At 41.2% G+C, this 15595-nt stretch overlaps 2 protein-coding genes across 5 annotated transcripts in view; both read right to left on the bottom strand.

The window, feature by feature from the left end:
- LOC142958916 (large neutral amino acids transporter small subunit 4-like) overlaps positions 1-10583 on the bottom strand; it is a 31251-nt gene extending 20668 nt beyond the window's left edge. Inside the window, exons 1-5 of one of the 2 annotated variants that reach the window (XM_076099942.1) lie at positions 10327-10583; positions 7571-7797; positions 2017-2233; positions 1865-1920; positions 1696-1772 (exon numbers count right to left, since the gene is read on the bottom strand). In XM_076099942.1, coding sequence (XP_075956057.1) covers positions 1696-1772; positions 1865-1920; positions 2017-2233; positions 7571-7730 — 510 coding nt within the window. In that variant the 5' untranslated portion in view covers positions 7731-7797; positions 10327-10583. The remainder of the gene's footprint in view (positions 1-1695; positions 1773-1864; positions 1921-2016; positions 2234-7570; positions 7798-10326) is intronic. The other variant, XM_076099943.1, reaches the window with a different exon arrangement.
- Positions 10584-12030: 1447 nt separating this feature from the next.
- The window catches only part of LOC142958915 (unconventional myosin-Ic-like), a 51208-nt gene continuing 47643 nt past the window's right edge, over positions 12031-15595 (bottom strand). For all 3 annotated transcript variants that reach the window (XM_076099939.1, XM_076099941.1, XM_076099940.1), the window contains exons 31-32: positions 15067-15166; positions 12031-14801 (exon numbers count right to left, since the gene is read on the bottom strand). In XM_076099939.1, coding sequence (XP_075956054.1) covers positions 14775-14801; positions 15067-15166 — 127 coding nt within the window. In that variant the 3' untranslated portion in view covers positions 12031-14774. The remainder of the gene's footprint in view (positions 14802-15066; positions 15167-15595) is intronic.

The following is a 15595-nucleotide window of genomic DNA, read 5'->3' as shown; positions in this document are numbered from 1 at the left end:
GGAGTCATGAACACTGACCTTAATTGAGGCAAGTGAGGCCTGCAGTTCTTTGGATGTTGTTCTGGGGTCTTTTGTGACCTCTTGGATGAGTCGTCGCTGCGCTCTTGGGGTAATTTTGGTCGGCCGGCCACTCCTGGGAAGGTTCACCACTGTTCCATGTTTTCGCCATTTGTGGATAATGGCTCTCACTGTGGTTCGCTGGAGTCCCAAAGCTTTAGAAATGGCTTTGTAACCTTTTCCAGACTGATAGATCTCAAGATCACAAGAAATCAGGAAGGGGGCAAACACTTTTTCACACAACTGTATATATTCAACAATCCACCCCCTGATGTTTACGATTTGTTGACATTGAATCGTAGATTATTGACACCTCTATTGTGCTGTTGGCACAAACTGGACACAACACACACACACACTGTAGCTCCATGTGTGAGTGTGGATGAAATAGTAATGAGAGGTCTTTTTTTGGCTCGCAGTCACAGCAGCAGAGAATAATAAATTATAAATGCAGTCTCTCTCTCTCTCTCTCTCTCTCTCTCTCTCTCTCTCTCTCTCTCTCTCTCTCTCTCTCTCTCTCTCTCTCTCTCTCTCTCTCTCTCTCTCTCTCTCTCTCTCTCTCTCTCTCTCTCTCTCTCTCTCACGTGGCCTCTCCTGTACGTGATGCAGCACTTTCTCTGACTGATGAGATCATCCCGACCGCCAGCGTTTCTTATCCATCAATCCCTCGTCTCCCATCTATACATCCCCTTCATCCCAGGAGTCGACTGCTCAGCCATCCGTCTCCTCCTTACGTCCATCTTTTCTAAATGTCTCCTCTCCATCTTTCCACCGACCTTCTCTTGTCCTCTCTTTCATCAGCGTCTGACGCCGTCGCAACACAGCACTCTAATCCGCTCTTCATCATTTCATTTCCCCTTCGCTATCACGCTATTCTTCTTCGCTGACATTTTATTAGAAACTGGGCTTCTGTTACTCATCTTATTTCGTCTTATTTCTTTTGACTCGTCTGAATAAACCAACAGAGAACCTCATTAAAGAGTTTTAGTGTCGGGTCATTAAAGAAAGCGGCACAAAGAAACGCATCCTTGCAAAATAAGTGTATTAAAAAAAGCTTGGCAACTGACACCAACTAGTTGCAGGACTTGTTAGAGAGCTACTGTAGCTGTCCAGCTAGCTGTAACATGCTCAAAATAGCTCGTATGCACACTCACTTCCGGCACTGTTCACGCCAACGGACAGCTATGACCAATATTCAGCCATTGTGCCATTCGTAAGCAACCAAAAAAAGAGGAAGGGCTTCAAACGTTTCAAGCTACATTCCCCAATTACGATCCAATTACGAGCCCCATAGAAATAAAATAGGAAGTTAGCTAACTTGCTAACCAGGCAAAAACAATAACTAAAGGGAATGTATATTCAGATCTATTTTGTTAACACATTATAATGTTTTTATATGTTTTGTGGAGTAGTTTGTACTCTGGCAGAGCGATGTTGTATAAAACAAGACAATAGCGTCCTCAATTTTGGCCTCTCTGGCTCAAATGTCAGTACTCTCAAGATGGTTTTCCATTGATTGACAGCACAAAGATTTACTTAAAGATTTATAAAAACAAAATTCTAGAGGGCATATGTTTGTTAGATGTTTAATCTGAAAAAAATACAAGTATTGTAATCTAATGAAGCTTTAATACTCACTGTGAGAGAAGTGAAGGTCATGCACATGCCTCCGAACCCGTTCATCGCCAAAGCAAAGAAGATGAGGATGGACAGATCTGCAGGAGAAAGAGCAGATTAGAGACAAGGTTAAACTGCTGACACCAAGTCTGATTGATTAAAGTGCGAGGCATGATGACATGATACGTACTGTTGGGATCATTGGCACCGTAGGCGATGAGGAGGCAGGAGAAGGCGAAGCAGGCACTGGGAAACACAAAGCAATGCCAATAAATATAACCAAACAGACAATAAACCGTCCAATTTTATATCATCTTAAAGTGGAAAAACTGATTTTCTCACCTGCCCAGAAGTCGTAGCTTCCGTGGACCGTATTTGTCCATGACGATGCCCATTGGCAGGGTGATGGCAGACAGCAGGAAGGAGCCCACGGTGAAGGCCAGGTTCAGCATCTCGTCCTGGTCCTTGCAGATGGGCCACCCGTTCATGTCCAAGTACTCCTCAGAATCGGGCAGCGCGGAGGTGGACGTGTTGGAGAGGTTGAGGCTGGAGCTGTTTTCTGGATGGTGAAGAAAAATGAGAGAGTGGAGAGGAAAAATACTTTATTATCTTACAGCTGCGGCAATTATCTAAATGACAATGAACCATGATGTATGCTATTATTTGCATACAACCTGTCCAGTCTGTGACATGTTGTATGCAGTGGTGGAATGTATTTACATACAGTACAATGGTGCAATTCTGCACTTTACTGCAGAGGTTCCATTTCATTTAACCCAATACTTCTGCTCCAATATACATGGGAAATGTTTGTTTTACTACTATTTATCAGGCAGTTATAGTTTATTTGTCTTTCTGTCTGTGTTCAGTTTAGACTGAAATATCTGAACAACGTTTGGATACACTGTGTGACATGTTGCACAGAAACTCATGGTCCCACCAGGAGGAATCCGACCAACTTTGATGATCCTGTGACTTTTCGTGACATTTTGGGGTTGGATTGCCGCGATACTTCGTACAAACATTCATGTTCCACGGAGGATACATCCTCATAACTTTGGTGATCCCTCAACTTTCCATATAGCACCAGGTCAACACTGAAATTTGTCAAATACTTTGGTCTAATTCTGAAAGTGGAAACGGAATTTCTGACTCAGCAAGTCTCCACCAACCCCAACCCCTGCCTCAAAATCCAAGATGGCTGCTCAGTGACTCAACAGTTAATAAGATGTAGTAATATAGCATTTAGCTTAAAGAAGCTAGCATGGCTGTAGCCTCTTATTGTTGTTTACATCAAAATATACAACCTTTATATACAATATGAAGCATGATTAGAGATTAAAGGCAAATACATTGACTCCACTTCAGACTGCCACATCAGAATGCTGCTCATACATTCATGCATCAGTAATAATAATAATCCAATAATATGATATAATCAATAAGAGAACATTCTGTAAATATATTAGGATACTTTTACTTTGGACTTTTGCATGTAATGAAGTGCTTTTAAATTGTTATATTGTCCTTCTAGAGGTTTCCCATGTGATCTAAATGAAATGCCTTCTTTGCACTTAAAGCGAGGTCATTTTTTAATGTGGCTCTTTGAGGCCTGAGCTGAACTATATTCCCCCCCACTCCCTCCCTCTGTCTGTAGAGCAGAGCTGCTGATCCAGAAAGCCAGGAGCCTCATTAAAGGTCAAGTAAACCAACCGGAGGGAAAACAACACAATGCAGGGTAAACAGGTGCCCAGATATGGTCGCAACTGAACCCCTGCACGGCGGAGGGGAAATCTCTGTAACAGCTTCACACAGACAGGCCGGCCTCCCTGCTGAATCACTGGTAAACACAATCCACTGAGTTCATGCAGAGTCTATTTCCGTCTGTTTTCGTCTACCTGCTCTCTTAGACTGTTGCCTACGGTGAAACTCTGCTGGTATCAACAGACAGAGAGAAATCCTCCCTCACCATGACTTGTTTTTGGTCAAAGCGCCGGGAGAACAATAGACTCAACATGATACAACTGATACAACATGTTTGATATCTGGAGGAGGGAGGGAGGCGTAAAACACGTACTTATCATTTCAGAACTTCGGGGCAAGTTGTCCCGCAACAGCTAATCTCTGCTGCATCTAATAAACAGCACAGCTGAGGATCTGATCCCCTGTGAAATGTAGTGCCGCTGTTGGGCCAGCTTAAGTTAAAGCAAGATAGAGGAGGTGTTGATGCAGGTCTCTGGGCTGAGGGCAGAATTTAGGAAGTTATTAAATCATGTTCAGTGCATCCTGGTGCAGAGAATTGGCCGCCCGAGCCCTGTGAGGATGTAAGTAGGTGAAAGGTAAAGTGGCTTAATGACCTTCTGATGTAAGTGTTTTTTTTTAATGTTTCAAAACAAGCAGCTGCAGAAAGGACTGGTTCGATTTAAACGCGAGGATGCAGAGCTATGATGATCTGTGGGCTTTTATTAAAGGTCATTCAGCTCCACTGTCATGCGTAGTATTCAAGTACACAAAGCGGTCTATGGGAAAACAACGGGATTGTCCGTGATAAACATCTGTACAAAAAGTCATGCCAATCCATTAAGCGGCGTTGCTAACAACACTGCTAACGACGATCTAGCCTGACTAGCTTTGTGACCGAACATCTCCATCAGTATGCAGATTATTTGCTCTTCCCTCTCAGGCTGGTATTTGAGGAGTACTGGAGCATTAAGTACTCCAGTACTCCAGTAAAAAAAAATATTTTTTCTATATTTTTGGACTATAAGAAGAAAGCAGCAGCATCTGTCCCCCGGCTCCTCGGCTGCTGACTAATCAAACAGCTGCAGCGAATCCAAATCAATAAGGGAAGAGCCCCAACCACACACACACACACACACACACACACACACACACTTGATCTGAAGTTTTGCAAAGTTCCTCCTGAGGAGTCACACCATGTGTTCACCTGTTATCCATCACAAGGCGTTTCTCATTCATGTAAACACCATAAAATAAATTTTTTTTCGAGTGTATGTTTCACACAATTCCTTTTTTTCTGCCGCGCCCTTCACTCCTTTAAGCTTCCTCTTATACTGAACATACAACTGATGTCAAACACACTCGCCCCCTACAGAGTCAGTTAGTTTAATGATTACCAGGCTGCACCAACGGCTACAAAGTCGTGCCTCTATTCACCTGCAGATGCACAACTCAACCCGACAGTCAGCACATTAAAAAAAGAGGGTATCAGTCGTTATTGTGTAAAGGTGAAGGGGTCGAGTGATGGTTAGAAGGTAACAGCAATACTAAACAGCCCAGTGAATCCACACAGAGTATTTAAGAAGATTAGGACATTCTGTTCACATGAACAAAGACAAGTTGTTCTAATGTTATCTCGTAGAAAACAACCGAGAATCTCAGTGAAAGAACGGCGCTGACAGACGCAGTCATGACACGTGAAGCGAGGCTAGAAGGAGGCGAGAGACGAGGGTCGATGACATAGGAATGTACACCTTTCTCTTTTCTGACAAACACACACACGCACACACACACACACACACACACAACCAACCAACCAACCGTGGGAGAGTATAGTTTCACGAACACATCATGTTCTTCAAAACCAAAAGCCACAGCGGGGGAACAGAAACTCTTAGTACATGCAAAAAAAACAATCTTACATAAACCACCAATTTTACATATCAAAGTCTACTTTTAAGGAGCACTACTGTGGGAAAAAAAAGAAGTTGTATAAACCTTTTGTGGCTCAAGAGAGAGCTTTGTGAAAATCACACCTCGCGTTAAAGAAAACGGTGGTGGAGCAGCAGCCTTTTAAGACACTATGTTGCTTTTTCATTTGTCAACAATCTGTATATTCTTGCTTTATTCTTATTTACTGTCGTGCAGAATTTTAGCCAACAGATTAGTTAGCAACAATAGTAGCGCGGTAGGGCTAAACTTTTTTGCAGAGTTCTCCACAATGTCAAAAATGTCACAACTGAAAAACGTTGACAAATGCTTATCTAGAAATGTTAATATAAAAAAGCTGTTTTTTTATGGTGCAGATTCAACGTATCTATAGTTATCTACAATGCAAACATTTCATTCTGGCGACTGGGTTGGAGCCTCAAAGAGCTTCAGATGAACGAACGCATTTTTGCACTGAACAAAACGGTGGATTTTGTCCCACCGCCACTTACATTTAAATCGCTTTAGATTTGGCCCATTTGGCGTCAACGCTGGTGCGGTCTCTACTTTCAAGATGTCATTTTAAAAATATGATCTTTTCACGACTTCATGCATAAAAAAGGCTCCACAACAATAGCAGTGTCAAAAATGTCACAACATTACTTCAATCAAACACATTGACCACAATGTCCAGTAAAAACACACAAAAACACCTTCTTGACCTGATTCCAGACACACAAAAAACCTGCTGATTCAGCACCACTTAGCAGGTCAGCGTGGAGAGAGCTGAGTCAACGGCAAGAGACACCTGAACCCTAATCCAATCAGATAAACAGGCTATAATAAAACATAGATGGATTATCAGCTTCCATTCGCGGTGGATTCAACGGCGCTGCATCCGCTGATGGACGGAGAAATGAGAGTTCATGTTTTTGACCTGCAGTGACAACGATAGCGCTCTCAGGTGGGCCTAATGTGAACGTGTGATAATATCGCCGAAAGGCTTTCATCACTGCTCTCTTTGTTGAAAACAGAGACACAATGAGACGATCAGAGAGACTAAAAAACAGGAGAATAAAGGCATGAAAGGTCTCATTCACACATGCATTCTGAGCACCTTGTTGCGTTAAAACCTGACCCACATTGCTTTTATATGAAAATGAGTGGTTAACAAAAAATCCCGGCTATAGTCCTCAACCCGGTTTGATCTTCAGAGCAGAAGCAATTTTGTGTCATAAAGACGGTAACTAATGATGGCTGGCTGAGTGCAGCAGCTCCCTGCACCACCTTTGATCAAGGAGAGTAAAATAATAATAAAATACGGGATCACCGGCTGCTTTTGAAGCTTGTTCGGAGCCTTTTTTTTGCTGCTGACATATTGACTTTTTGACTCCCATCTGTTGGATCAATAACAATCTTTTTGTGTTGTTTTTAAGGTGAAACCGGACCAAAAAAGGGGGCCTTTTGATTGTTTGCATGGTCTTAAATCTCCATAATTCCAACGCACCCACTCAGAGTGTCACAATCAGCCTGTTGAAAGCTTTTGAATACTCAGAGATACTCATGTAAAGTCGTCTCATTAACATCTAAATTCAAACTGCAGAAAGACCAGAACGAGGCCGTCCGTGGCTGAGAGACGCTACATGTAGCGTCTTTGCATCACAAATGTGTTCATGTATACTAGCAGTAGTAGCAGTGAAAGTAGTATCAGTGGAGCAAGTGACGAATAAGATTGACTATTGTTATTACGTACAATAAGTTCCTCTAAGTGATACCATAGAAAGACAGATATCTTAGCACTGTTTTTAGCTTTAGCTTTGAGCTAACCGCGGTGAGCGGCACACCTTGCTGGATACAGCAAAAAGCCGACGTGGCGTCGCGCCAGCCATTGGAAATAATGGGTTTTCCACAGCTAGCATCTAATCACAATCAACGTTTACATTCTACCCAAATTCAACAGTTTAACCAATCAAATCCCACGGTGGGTGGGATCAAAGGTTTTGACATTGAAGCCCACCTCAAGTGATGTCACTTGAGGCGACGTCGGTTGGGGCTGACGACCGAAAGACTAAAATGTGGAGGTTTGGAGTTAGAGAGAAGTGAGACGTCTGTAGCTACGCTAGCTGCTACTAGCGGCCCAATCTCTTAACAATCTGTCGGCAGTCAGCGTTGCATTGTGGGTAATGTCGGTGGCATGTTTTTGATATCAGTATAAAGCTTTACTCACTCGGCCCTTCGCACAGGTAGGAGTAGAAGCCCTCCGACTTCAGCATGATGAGCAGGGACCCCCAGCCCAGCAGCACGGCGGAGAAGAGCAAGTTCTCGATGACTGCCGTCACCGCCATCCACCAGCGGCGGGAGAAGGCCGTGGCCAGGGTGGGAGCCATGTTGGCTTGGTGGAGAGGAGGTATGTCACTGGGCCTCCTGACTGGAGGAGAGGGAGGCTGCTGGAGCCTGGAAGACAAGGACAGGGGGGTTCAATATTGAAAATGATGCCAGATGACTTTATATAGCTCACTGGGAACTTCAGCTGTTTTATTTATATTTATTTATATTATCACATACTATAAACAAATAGCATCAACCCCCAAACCAAATTCCTTGTATGTGTAACTTACTTCGAAATAAACCCTTTTCTGAAAATGTACACATTTGAGAGCAACTCAAAATTCCTTGTTTGTTTCATAACAAACATTGTAAACTATCATGTTTTCTATTTCTAAATGATGTCTTTTAATTGCACTGTGTTTATTGTTTATCTATGTTTCATAACACACACTTGGCTTAATAAAGCAGATTCTTGTTCCAACTAGGAGCTACTTGATCTTATAATAAAGTGTTTTGGATGAATCATAAACATTTCTTTGTTCGTGTCTGATGATGATGATGATGATGATGGTGGTCTAGATGAAGATTCACACAAACAGGAAACAGCTGAGGCCTTTGATGTGAATGTAAAACCTCTCCTATGAATTTTTTCTTTTTTTTTTTTTTTAACTCCCGCCCCCAAGCGTATCTGATTGGCTTTAGGGTTTAGCAACTCTACTCCTATTGGCTCCTAGTGACATAGCTCGTGCAGCAGCTACACGTGAGGTTGATGTTGCATTCACACCCTGTGGGGGAAAAGTGTTATCGGGGGCTGTAATGGCAGAAAATAGTGTCTCTGTTGGGCTTTAAAAAAAACAGAGGATTTTTGATGCTGGACATTTCATATTCATAAACTCCAGCTATTTAAATTTCGATGTGAGCAAATTACAAATTTAAAAAATACTTTTAGCCTACATTAATTTGATGTTTTAAAAATGCATCAACAGGTTATGATTGTACCTGCTTTATTTTCCTCTGTATTTAAACATAAACGTTTCACTGTTAAAGTTCGTGTCTGTCGAGTGTGACAAAAGCAGTTTTGGTGAAAACAAAGTGTGCATTTACAGGAAACCCCCACTACACTGAACGCAGCGCGAAGCTCCAGCCGGTTCGAACCAGCGCGGCGCGAGATTGTCGGTGTTACTTAACCGCCAGCGCTCGCGCTATACTGTCTCTCGCGCTCCTGTAATGATGCTCCGATACATCTGTTTGTAGAACAACTGGCCCCGGATAAAATGATGAATATTAATACAACATTTAAATTAAAATAAACACGTGAACCATAGTGTAAATAAAAATGGCGTCTATTTTGAATGTTAAAAAAAAAAAAAATTAACAATGTATTGAAAAAAAGTGAGCAAATAGCATCACGTCACTAACAGACATGAAGCGGTGGAACTGGTATGAACTGGACTGAAATCGTCTGCCCCCACACACACACACACACACACACACACACACACACACACACACACACACACACACACACACACACACACACACACACACACACACACACACACACCCTAATCTGCATCCCTAGCATCTACTAGCAAGAGTCAAGCTAAACGAGATCAAAACATCAGTGTTCCGGTTATTTTCAGAATAAAAGTCGGAAGACCGCTTCGTGAAGGTTTTACGAGTGGAAAACATCAACGTAGATAAAGCAAAGGCAATTACCACTATAATATAGTAAAGACAAAAAGATGATCAAATAAAAAGAACAGTACGAGTAAAGCATAATTTATCTCCATCTACATTACTCAATAGTAGGCCATACACGTCACGTATATAAGCTATATATATATATATATATATATATATAATAAAAAGGGACGTGGAATTGATGGAGGACGTTTGCCTTTTCCTGAACAATGACAACTGTTCTGAATACTTTTAAGAAAGTGAATGTTGTGCTGCATGTTTTATGCTTTTATTCTGAAGACAGTATCCGCACATTTCCGGTTTCACACTCGTTGTTTCCCGGCAAACTTGACGCACATGTACGCAAGAGGCGCTCAGCTGTTCAGCATCAACAACAGTAACTGTTGGGGGGGGGGGGGGGGGATTACCATCATCGCTTGAAACAAAGAGAGTTAATTTAAAGAAGCCAAAACATGTCGACAAAACGAGTGTCCACACGCACGAGCCTCGGCCTCGCGGCTGCTTCTGTGACATCACCACCGCTTTTATTCTAGAACATTAAATCATAACTTTCATGGCAGCAATGAACGAGCGACATAAAAAGGGGGAAACGGAAGATAAAGACTGAAATAAACTGTAACAACTCATCTAATCTAATATGTCATTTGCATGTGCATATGCATGTTATTTGCGTTGTTTTTTGCAGGTAAATTTACACGATTTACCAAAAAGATCAAAGGGGGGAAACAAAAACAACCCTGATGACCTTAAAGTTTAGGCTGTTGCAGCTCTTCCTCTGCAGCCATTAAACAAATAAACAACAACACAGAGAGAGAGAGGAAGAAATTTATAAAATGAAAGATAAAGAGAGCACTCTGCTGCAGAATGACGCTCCGTGTTATTGTGAGCCGGTTGATTCCTGCCGAATGAACCCACATGAGTCAGCCTGAAGCATCCTTGGTGCGGACCTACCTGAGTCTGTGGATTCAGAGGACAATAGAGCCGCTCAGTCAAATCTCCCAAATGTCCCAAATGTTCCTCGGCGACAACAACACACACAGATGGTGGTGGTGGAGTCACAAAAAGCAATGGTTGCGTCTTTTTTTGTGTGTCTTTGAATCACTCTTTCATCCCTCATTGCTCTGGAGCTTTATAGCAGCGCAGGAGAGGCGCGCACAAACAACACAGCGCGCTGATTGGCCCGTGGCTGAGCTAGAGACCGGCCGGAGCCAATCAGAGCGAGGCAGTGTTACATGTGTGTTGTTCCTTAATACTGATAAAAAAAAGAGGGGGGGGGCTCGTTCACTTATGTATGTTTGGAGGATAGTTATGGGATGCATGTTGAAACATAAGCAATGAAGTGAATATGATAATAATAACTTTATTGATATAGCACCTTTAAAAACAGAGTTTACAAAGTGCTTTAACAGACAGAGCAGCAAAAGCAAAAGGCAATAATAACAATAACAGAAAGATCAGTGAGACAGTTTATATGTTTATAAAATAAACTAACTAACTATTATTGTTTTGCATTTAAAGTCACACCTCTTTTGTTCTGATTTGGAATTTCTTGCAACCCAATAACAAACTTTAAAAAACAGGGCTTTTATAAGAGGGTATAAATCATCCCGTTTGTCCTGAGAGGTGACTCAGCTGTTTACTTTCAGCTTCATAACCAAACATGTAGTTCCTATGAAGTTCAGGAGAGGGTTAGAGAGCACATGGTCCGGTGGAGAGAAAACAACCAGTGAGCAAAATGTTCGCACCGAGGGCGACACCTAGTGGCCGCTTTAAGCAACTTCATACTTTATACTGGTGGACACTGGTAGAATAAGTACTCAGACTCAAGGGAAAGTGCTGATACTTTAAACCCTTTAGTCGAACCTGCAATAAATTAACATTTATAGTGAACGTGTAGGCAGACAACCTCTGTTTCATATCTGTGTTAAAAGTGAAGCTACAGCTAGGAGACAGTTAGCATAGCTTAGCATAACGCTTTTGTAGACAGAGCCAAGCTAGCTGTTTCTCCCCTAATCTAAAATAAGATAAGCTAGCAGTCTCCTGGCTGTAGCTTGTTAGCATAAAGACAATGACGGCGGTGTCAACCTTTTCATATATTTATGTCCCAAAATGTGAACCTATTCCTCATATTCAAACATTGCTAACATTTCGACAATACTTAGCTATTAGTAGCTTCAATTTTAAGCTACTACTTTTAGCTAAACCCAGATTTGAACAGAAGTTCAATAACAAGGCTTAAAATTGTGAGTTTTAGTTTTACAATTTGGTCTAAAAGCAGTTTCAGTTAGCTTAGCTTAACATAGCGACTGGAAACGGCTAGCCTTTGTAGACCGTTGGACAGATCCAAGCTAGCTGTCCCCCCCTGAGCTAAGCTAAGCTAGCAGTCTCCTGGCTGTAGCTTGTTAGCATAAAGAGTGGCAATGAGAGTGGTATCAATCTTCTCATCTAAGTCTAGGTTAAAAAGTGAGTTAATCCCCCAAATGACAAACTATTTGTTTTATAGCGCTACTTTTAAACATCGCTAACATTTAGACAATAATTAGCTATTAGTAGCTTCAATCTTAAGATGCTTGTAAACGTATAAATCAAAAGTTTAATTAGACACAAGGACACACACACACAGCTGAACAGAGACGACGAAATAAACAAGCAGTCTTTTACTTTTGTTAAATTTATTTCTCAAATCTTTAGTATCTCATCTTTTAGTGTGTTGGTATAACTCTACATTGGTTTGGTGCATACAGTAAGTCTGATAACAGGAGTGCATCTGTAAAATCAACGGACAAACTTCTTGGTTTTGAATAAAGCTTTATACACACAAACAGAGGGAGGAAAGGTGCTGCTGGGAAAAAAAAAAAAAAACTGGCGAGGACGTAGTTTCTCTCCACAAAATATATCTGTTGTATTGCTGTCCGACAAGGCACGTGAACAAGTTTGCGTCGACAAAAACAATAATTAGAAGCTGTTTTTCCTCCCAAAAATGTTTCACATCAAAACCTCACTTGGTTTGACTCTCTCGTTTTATAACACAGAACACAAACTGTACATATAGATCTCCCTCCTGAAAACAACAACACATTCAGAACTGACAATAATATCATATAAATCATACAAACAGAATCACTAGAAATCAATGGGATCTTTGGCTAGTGTGTCCTGACAGGGAGTATTGCAACCGCCTCGCAAACCCAGAGAAAAAGTTTAGTCATTAAGCGAGAACAAAAAGAACAATAAAAATAAAAAATAAAACATTTTGGAGCTCCTCTCAAAAGTTTTCAATGACACAACCTTTTTTAGGATTCAGTCTTTGGTCAAAGTTAGAGATATTTAAGATAGAACTGTTCTAAAGGAGGCCGTTAATCTGAACTGGTGTGATATTTGCCTAAATATTCTACTGTTATGATGTATTTTAGTGTTGCGTGACGATTTAGATGCATTTTCTACCCTGAAAAAGACAAAATTCTGGAAAAGGCTCTGAACGTTTATATTTTACGTCACTAAAGGAAAAAGTTTGACTTTTACGTGACTTGTATCACCGATCACACTTTCATATCTGTGCGTTAAATGTGAAGCTACAGCTAGGAGACAGTTAGCTTAGCATAACGCCTTTGTAGACCGTTGGACAGAATCAAGCTAGCGGTTTCCCCCTAAGCTAAGCTAGCAATCTCCTGGCTGTAGCTTCATAGTTAGCATAAAGACAATGAGAGTGGTATCACTCTTTTCATTTAACTCTAAGCGCTCTAAAACATCACGTTTAAATATCGCAAACATTTCGACAATACTTAGCTATTAGTAGCTTCAATCTTAAACTACTATTTTGTTTTTTTTAGCTAAACCCAGATTTGAAGTACAACAAAAGTTCAATAACAAGGCTACAAACTGTGAAGTTTAGTTTTACAATGTGGTCTAACTGCAGTTTAATTTAGCTTAGCTTAGCATAACGACTGGAAACAGCTAGCCTTTGTAGACCGTTGGACAGAGCCAAGCCAGCTGTTTCTCCCTAAACTAAGTTAGCAGTCTCCTGGCTGTAGCTTCATAGTTAGCATACAGACAATAAGAGTGGTATAAATCTTTTCATCTAACTCTAAACAAGAAAATTATTCATTTCCCAAATTGTCTATTCCTAACTATTCCTTTTAAAACATCACGTTTAAACATCGCTAACATTGAGACAATACGTAGCTATTATTAGTTTCAATCTTAAACTAGTGTTTTTAGCTAAACCCAGATTTGAAGTACACCAAAAGTTCAATGAAATCGTTTCAAATTGTGAGTTTTAGTTTTACAATTTGGTCTAAATGCAGTTTCAAAGACATAGAATTGTAGAAATGGAGAGATATATTGAGTAGAGAGGCGAAGTCATTCATGGCACAATTCAAAAATAAAAAATATTTGTCCCTCACCGTTGACTATGGAACATATTTTTAATTTTATGAAATAAGTTCCCGCAAGAAGACGTATTTTGCGCTCTATACCAACACACATAAATCCCATGAAGCTATCAGACCAGTTCAGCCAAAGCCCCACTTCAGAGAGGAAATGTACCCGACTACAGAGGCAGATGCTGGGGGGGGCCTTTAAGGTCCCAGCAGGTCATGTGGTTCTCAACAAAAGGAAAGAAGCTGTACAGTCAAGAGCACGACGGGGTTTTACCATCTACACTTAACTCCACTCATTCAAAAGGCACGAGCACCGGCGTCAAGGCAAATAAACCGCTGCGTTCTTTCATCTTTCTCTCGATTTCTCTGTTTTTACGCAGTGAATCCGTCTCGACGAGCTTTCTGATTCAAACACTGCACACATAGATTTGTGTATTATATTCAGTAGTACATCAAACTGTTTATTCTGTTTTTTGTAGTGAGCCACATCTGGACACTTCCTCATCCACCTCTAAACAGCTCTCCTACATACCGTCAGCCTTCAACAACAATAACCGTCCACCCCAGTTAGAAAACGCCGTGTCAGCAATTAATCCTGTAAATCGGGCAGAAAACAGTTAAAAAAAAAAAAAAAAAAGAGGCAACAGGCAACAACTAACCCTGATTTTCATCAACAACATTGACTCTTGACTCGTCCCTCATTGTTTTCTTGGTCATTTTCCCAAATAAAAGCACAATAAACACACGCGGTGCAAGAAAAGTGCACCAAAAATATTTGTTATTCCTTGGCCTCATATATAAAATCAGAATATTCAAACAGTATTAACTCCCCCAAAAAATATAATATATAAACATAAATATATCAATTAGTTTAGCTAGATTTCTTTCTTTTTTTTAAAATTGTTTTTTAAATTTATTTTTTAATTGGAAGCACATGCCACCAATGAGGTGACAAGCTGGCGTCTGATTGGCTTAGGCAGAGCGGGGTCTGCTGGCGTGTGATTGGAAGATGGGAGTCCATCATCTGGAGTTCAGTCTGGGAGCCGTCTAAAGACATTTAGAGGAGAAAAACATCACGTCAGAGGACAACAACAACAACAACAACAACAACTTATACTGTGAACAACAGGGATGTCTTGATTGATAGGGTAAATTAATATTAATAGGCATACTGTTACAGTATTTAGCTTTATTCTTAAGTTTTTCTCTCATCCACGTTAACTCACCCGTTCGTTAACGCATATAGAAAACAGAAGGCTCTGTTTCTTCAAACAACGTCTCTCTGAAAGACTAAAGAGATTTCATCACTCACCACAGACAGGTGTCCGTTCTTAGCCTTGGCCACCAGCAGTTCTGATCCGGGCGTGAAGTCAATGGTCCCCTCTTTCCCCTGACCCACTGTAAACGTTATGCTGGAGGAGGAGCAGAGGGAAGGTTAGACAGTGTGTAGGAGGAGAGGTTAATTTACATACTGACGTTAGCGTTATGTGAGGACACACACACACACACACACACACACACACACACACACACACACACACACACACACAATAAAAAGCTTTCCTTAAAGTTACTACGAGGAATTCTCAGTCCTGGTTCTGGTTCTCCCGTGCCTCCCTTCCCTCCAGCGGGTCCAGCAATATGTCAATACTGAGATGAAGGAGTTTCTGGTGAACCTGCATGAGTTCATCCGGTTTCACCAGAATCCGACCCGGTGGCACCGATGACGAGCATTAAGAGTAACTCTATAGAAACAGACCATCTTCTCTGTGATGGTCTCTTTACTGATGGAGGTCTGATAGAGGACCAGAACTACACTGAGACTGGATCAGGACCAGTTA

The sequence above is a fragment of the Anarhichas minor genome, unplaced genomic scaffold, assembly GCF_050575085.1.
Source record: "Anarhichas minor isolate MPS153535 unplaced genomic scaffold, ASM5057508v1 ptg000026l, whole genome shotgun sequence".
NCBI lineage: Eukaryota > Metazoa > Chordata > Actinopteri > Perciformes > Anarhichadidae > Anarhichas > Anarhichas minor.
The sequence above is the reverse complement of the archived record's forward strand: the minus strand, read 5'-3'. Positions and strand labels throughout refer to the sequence as shown.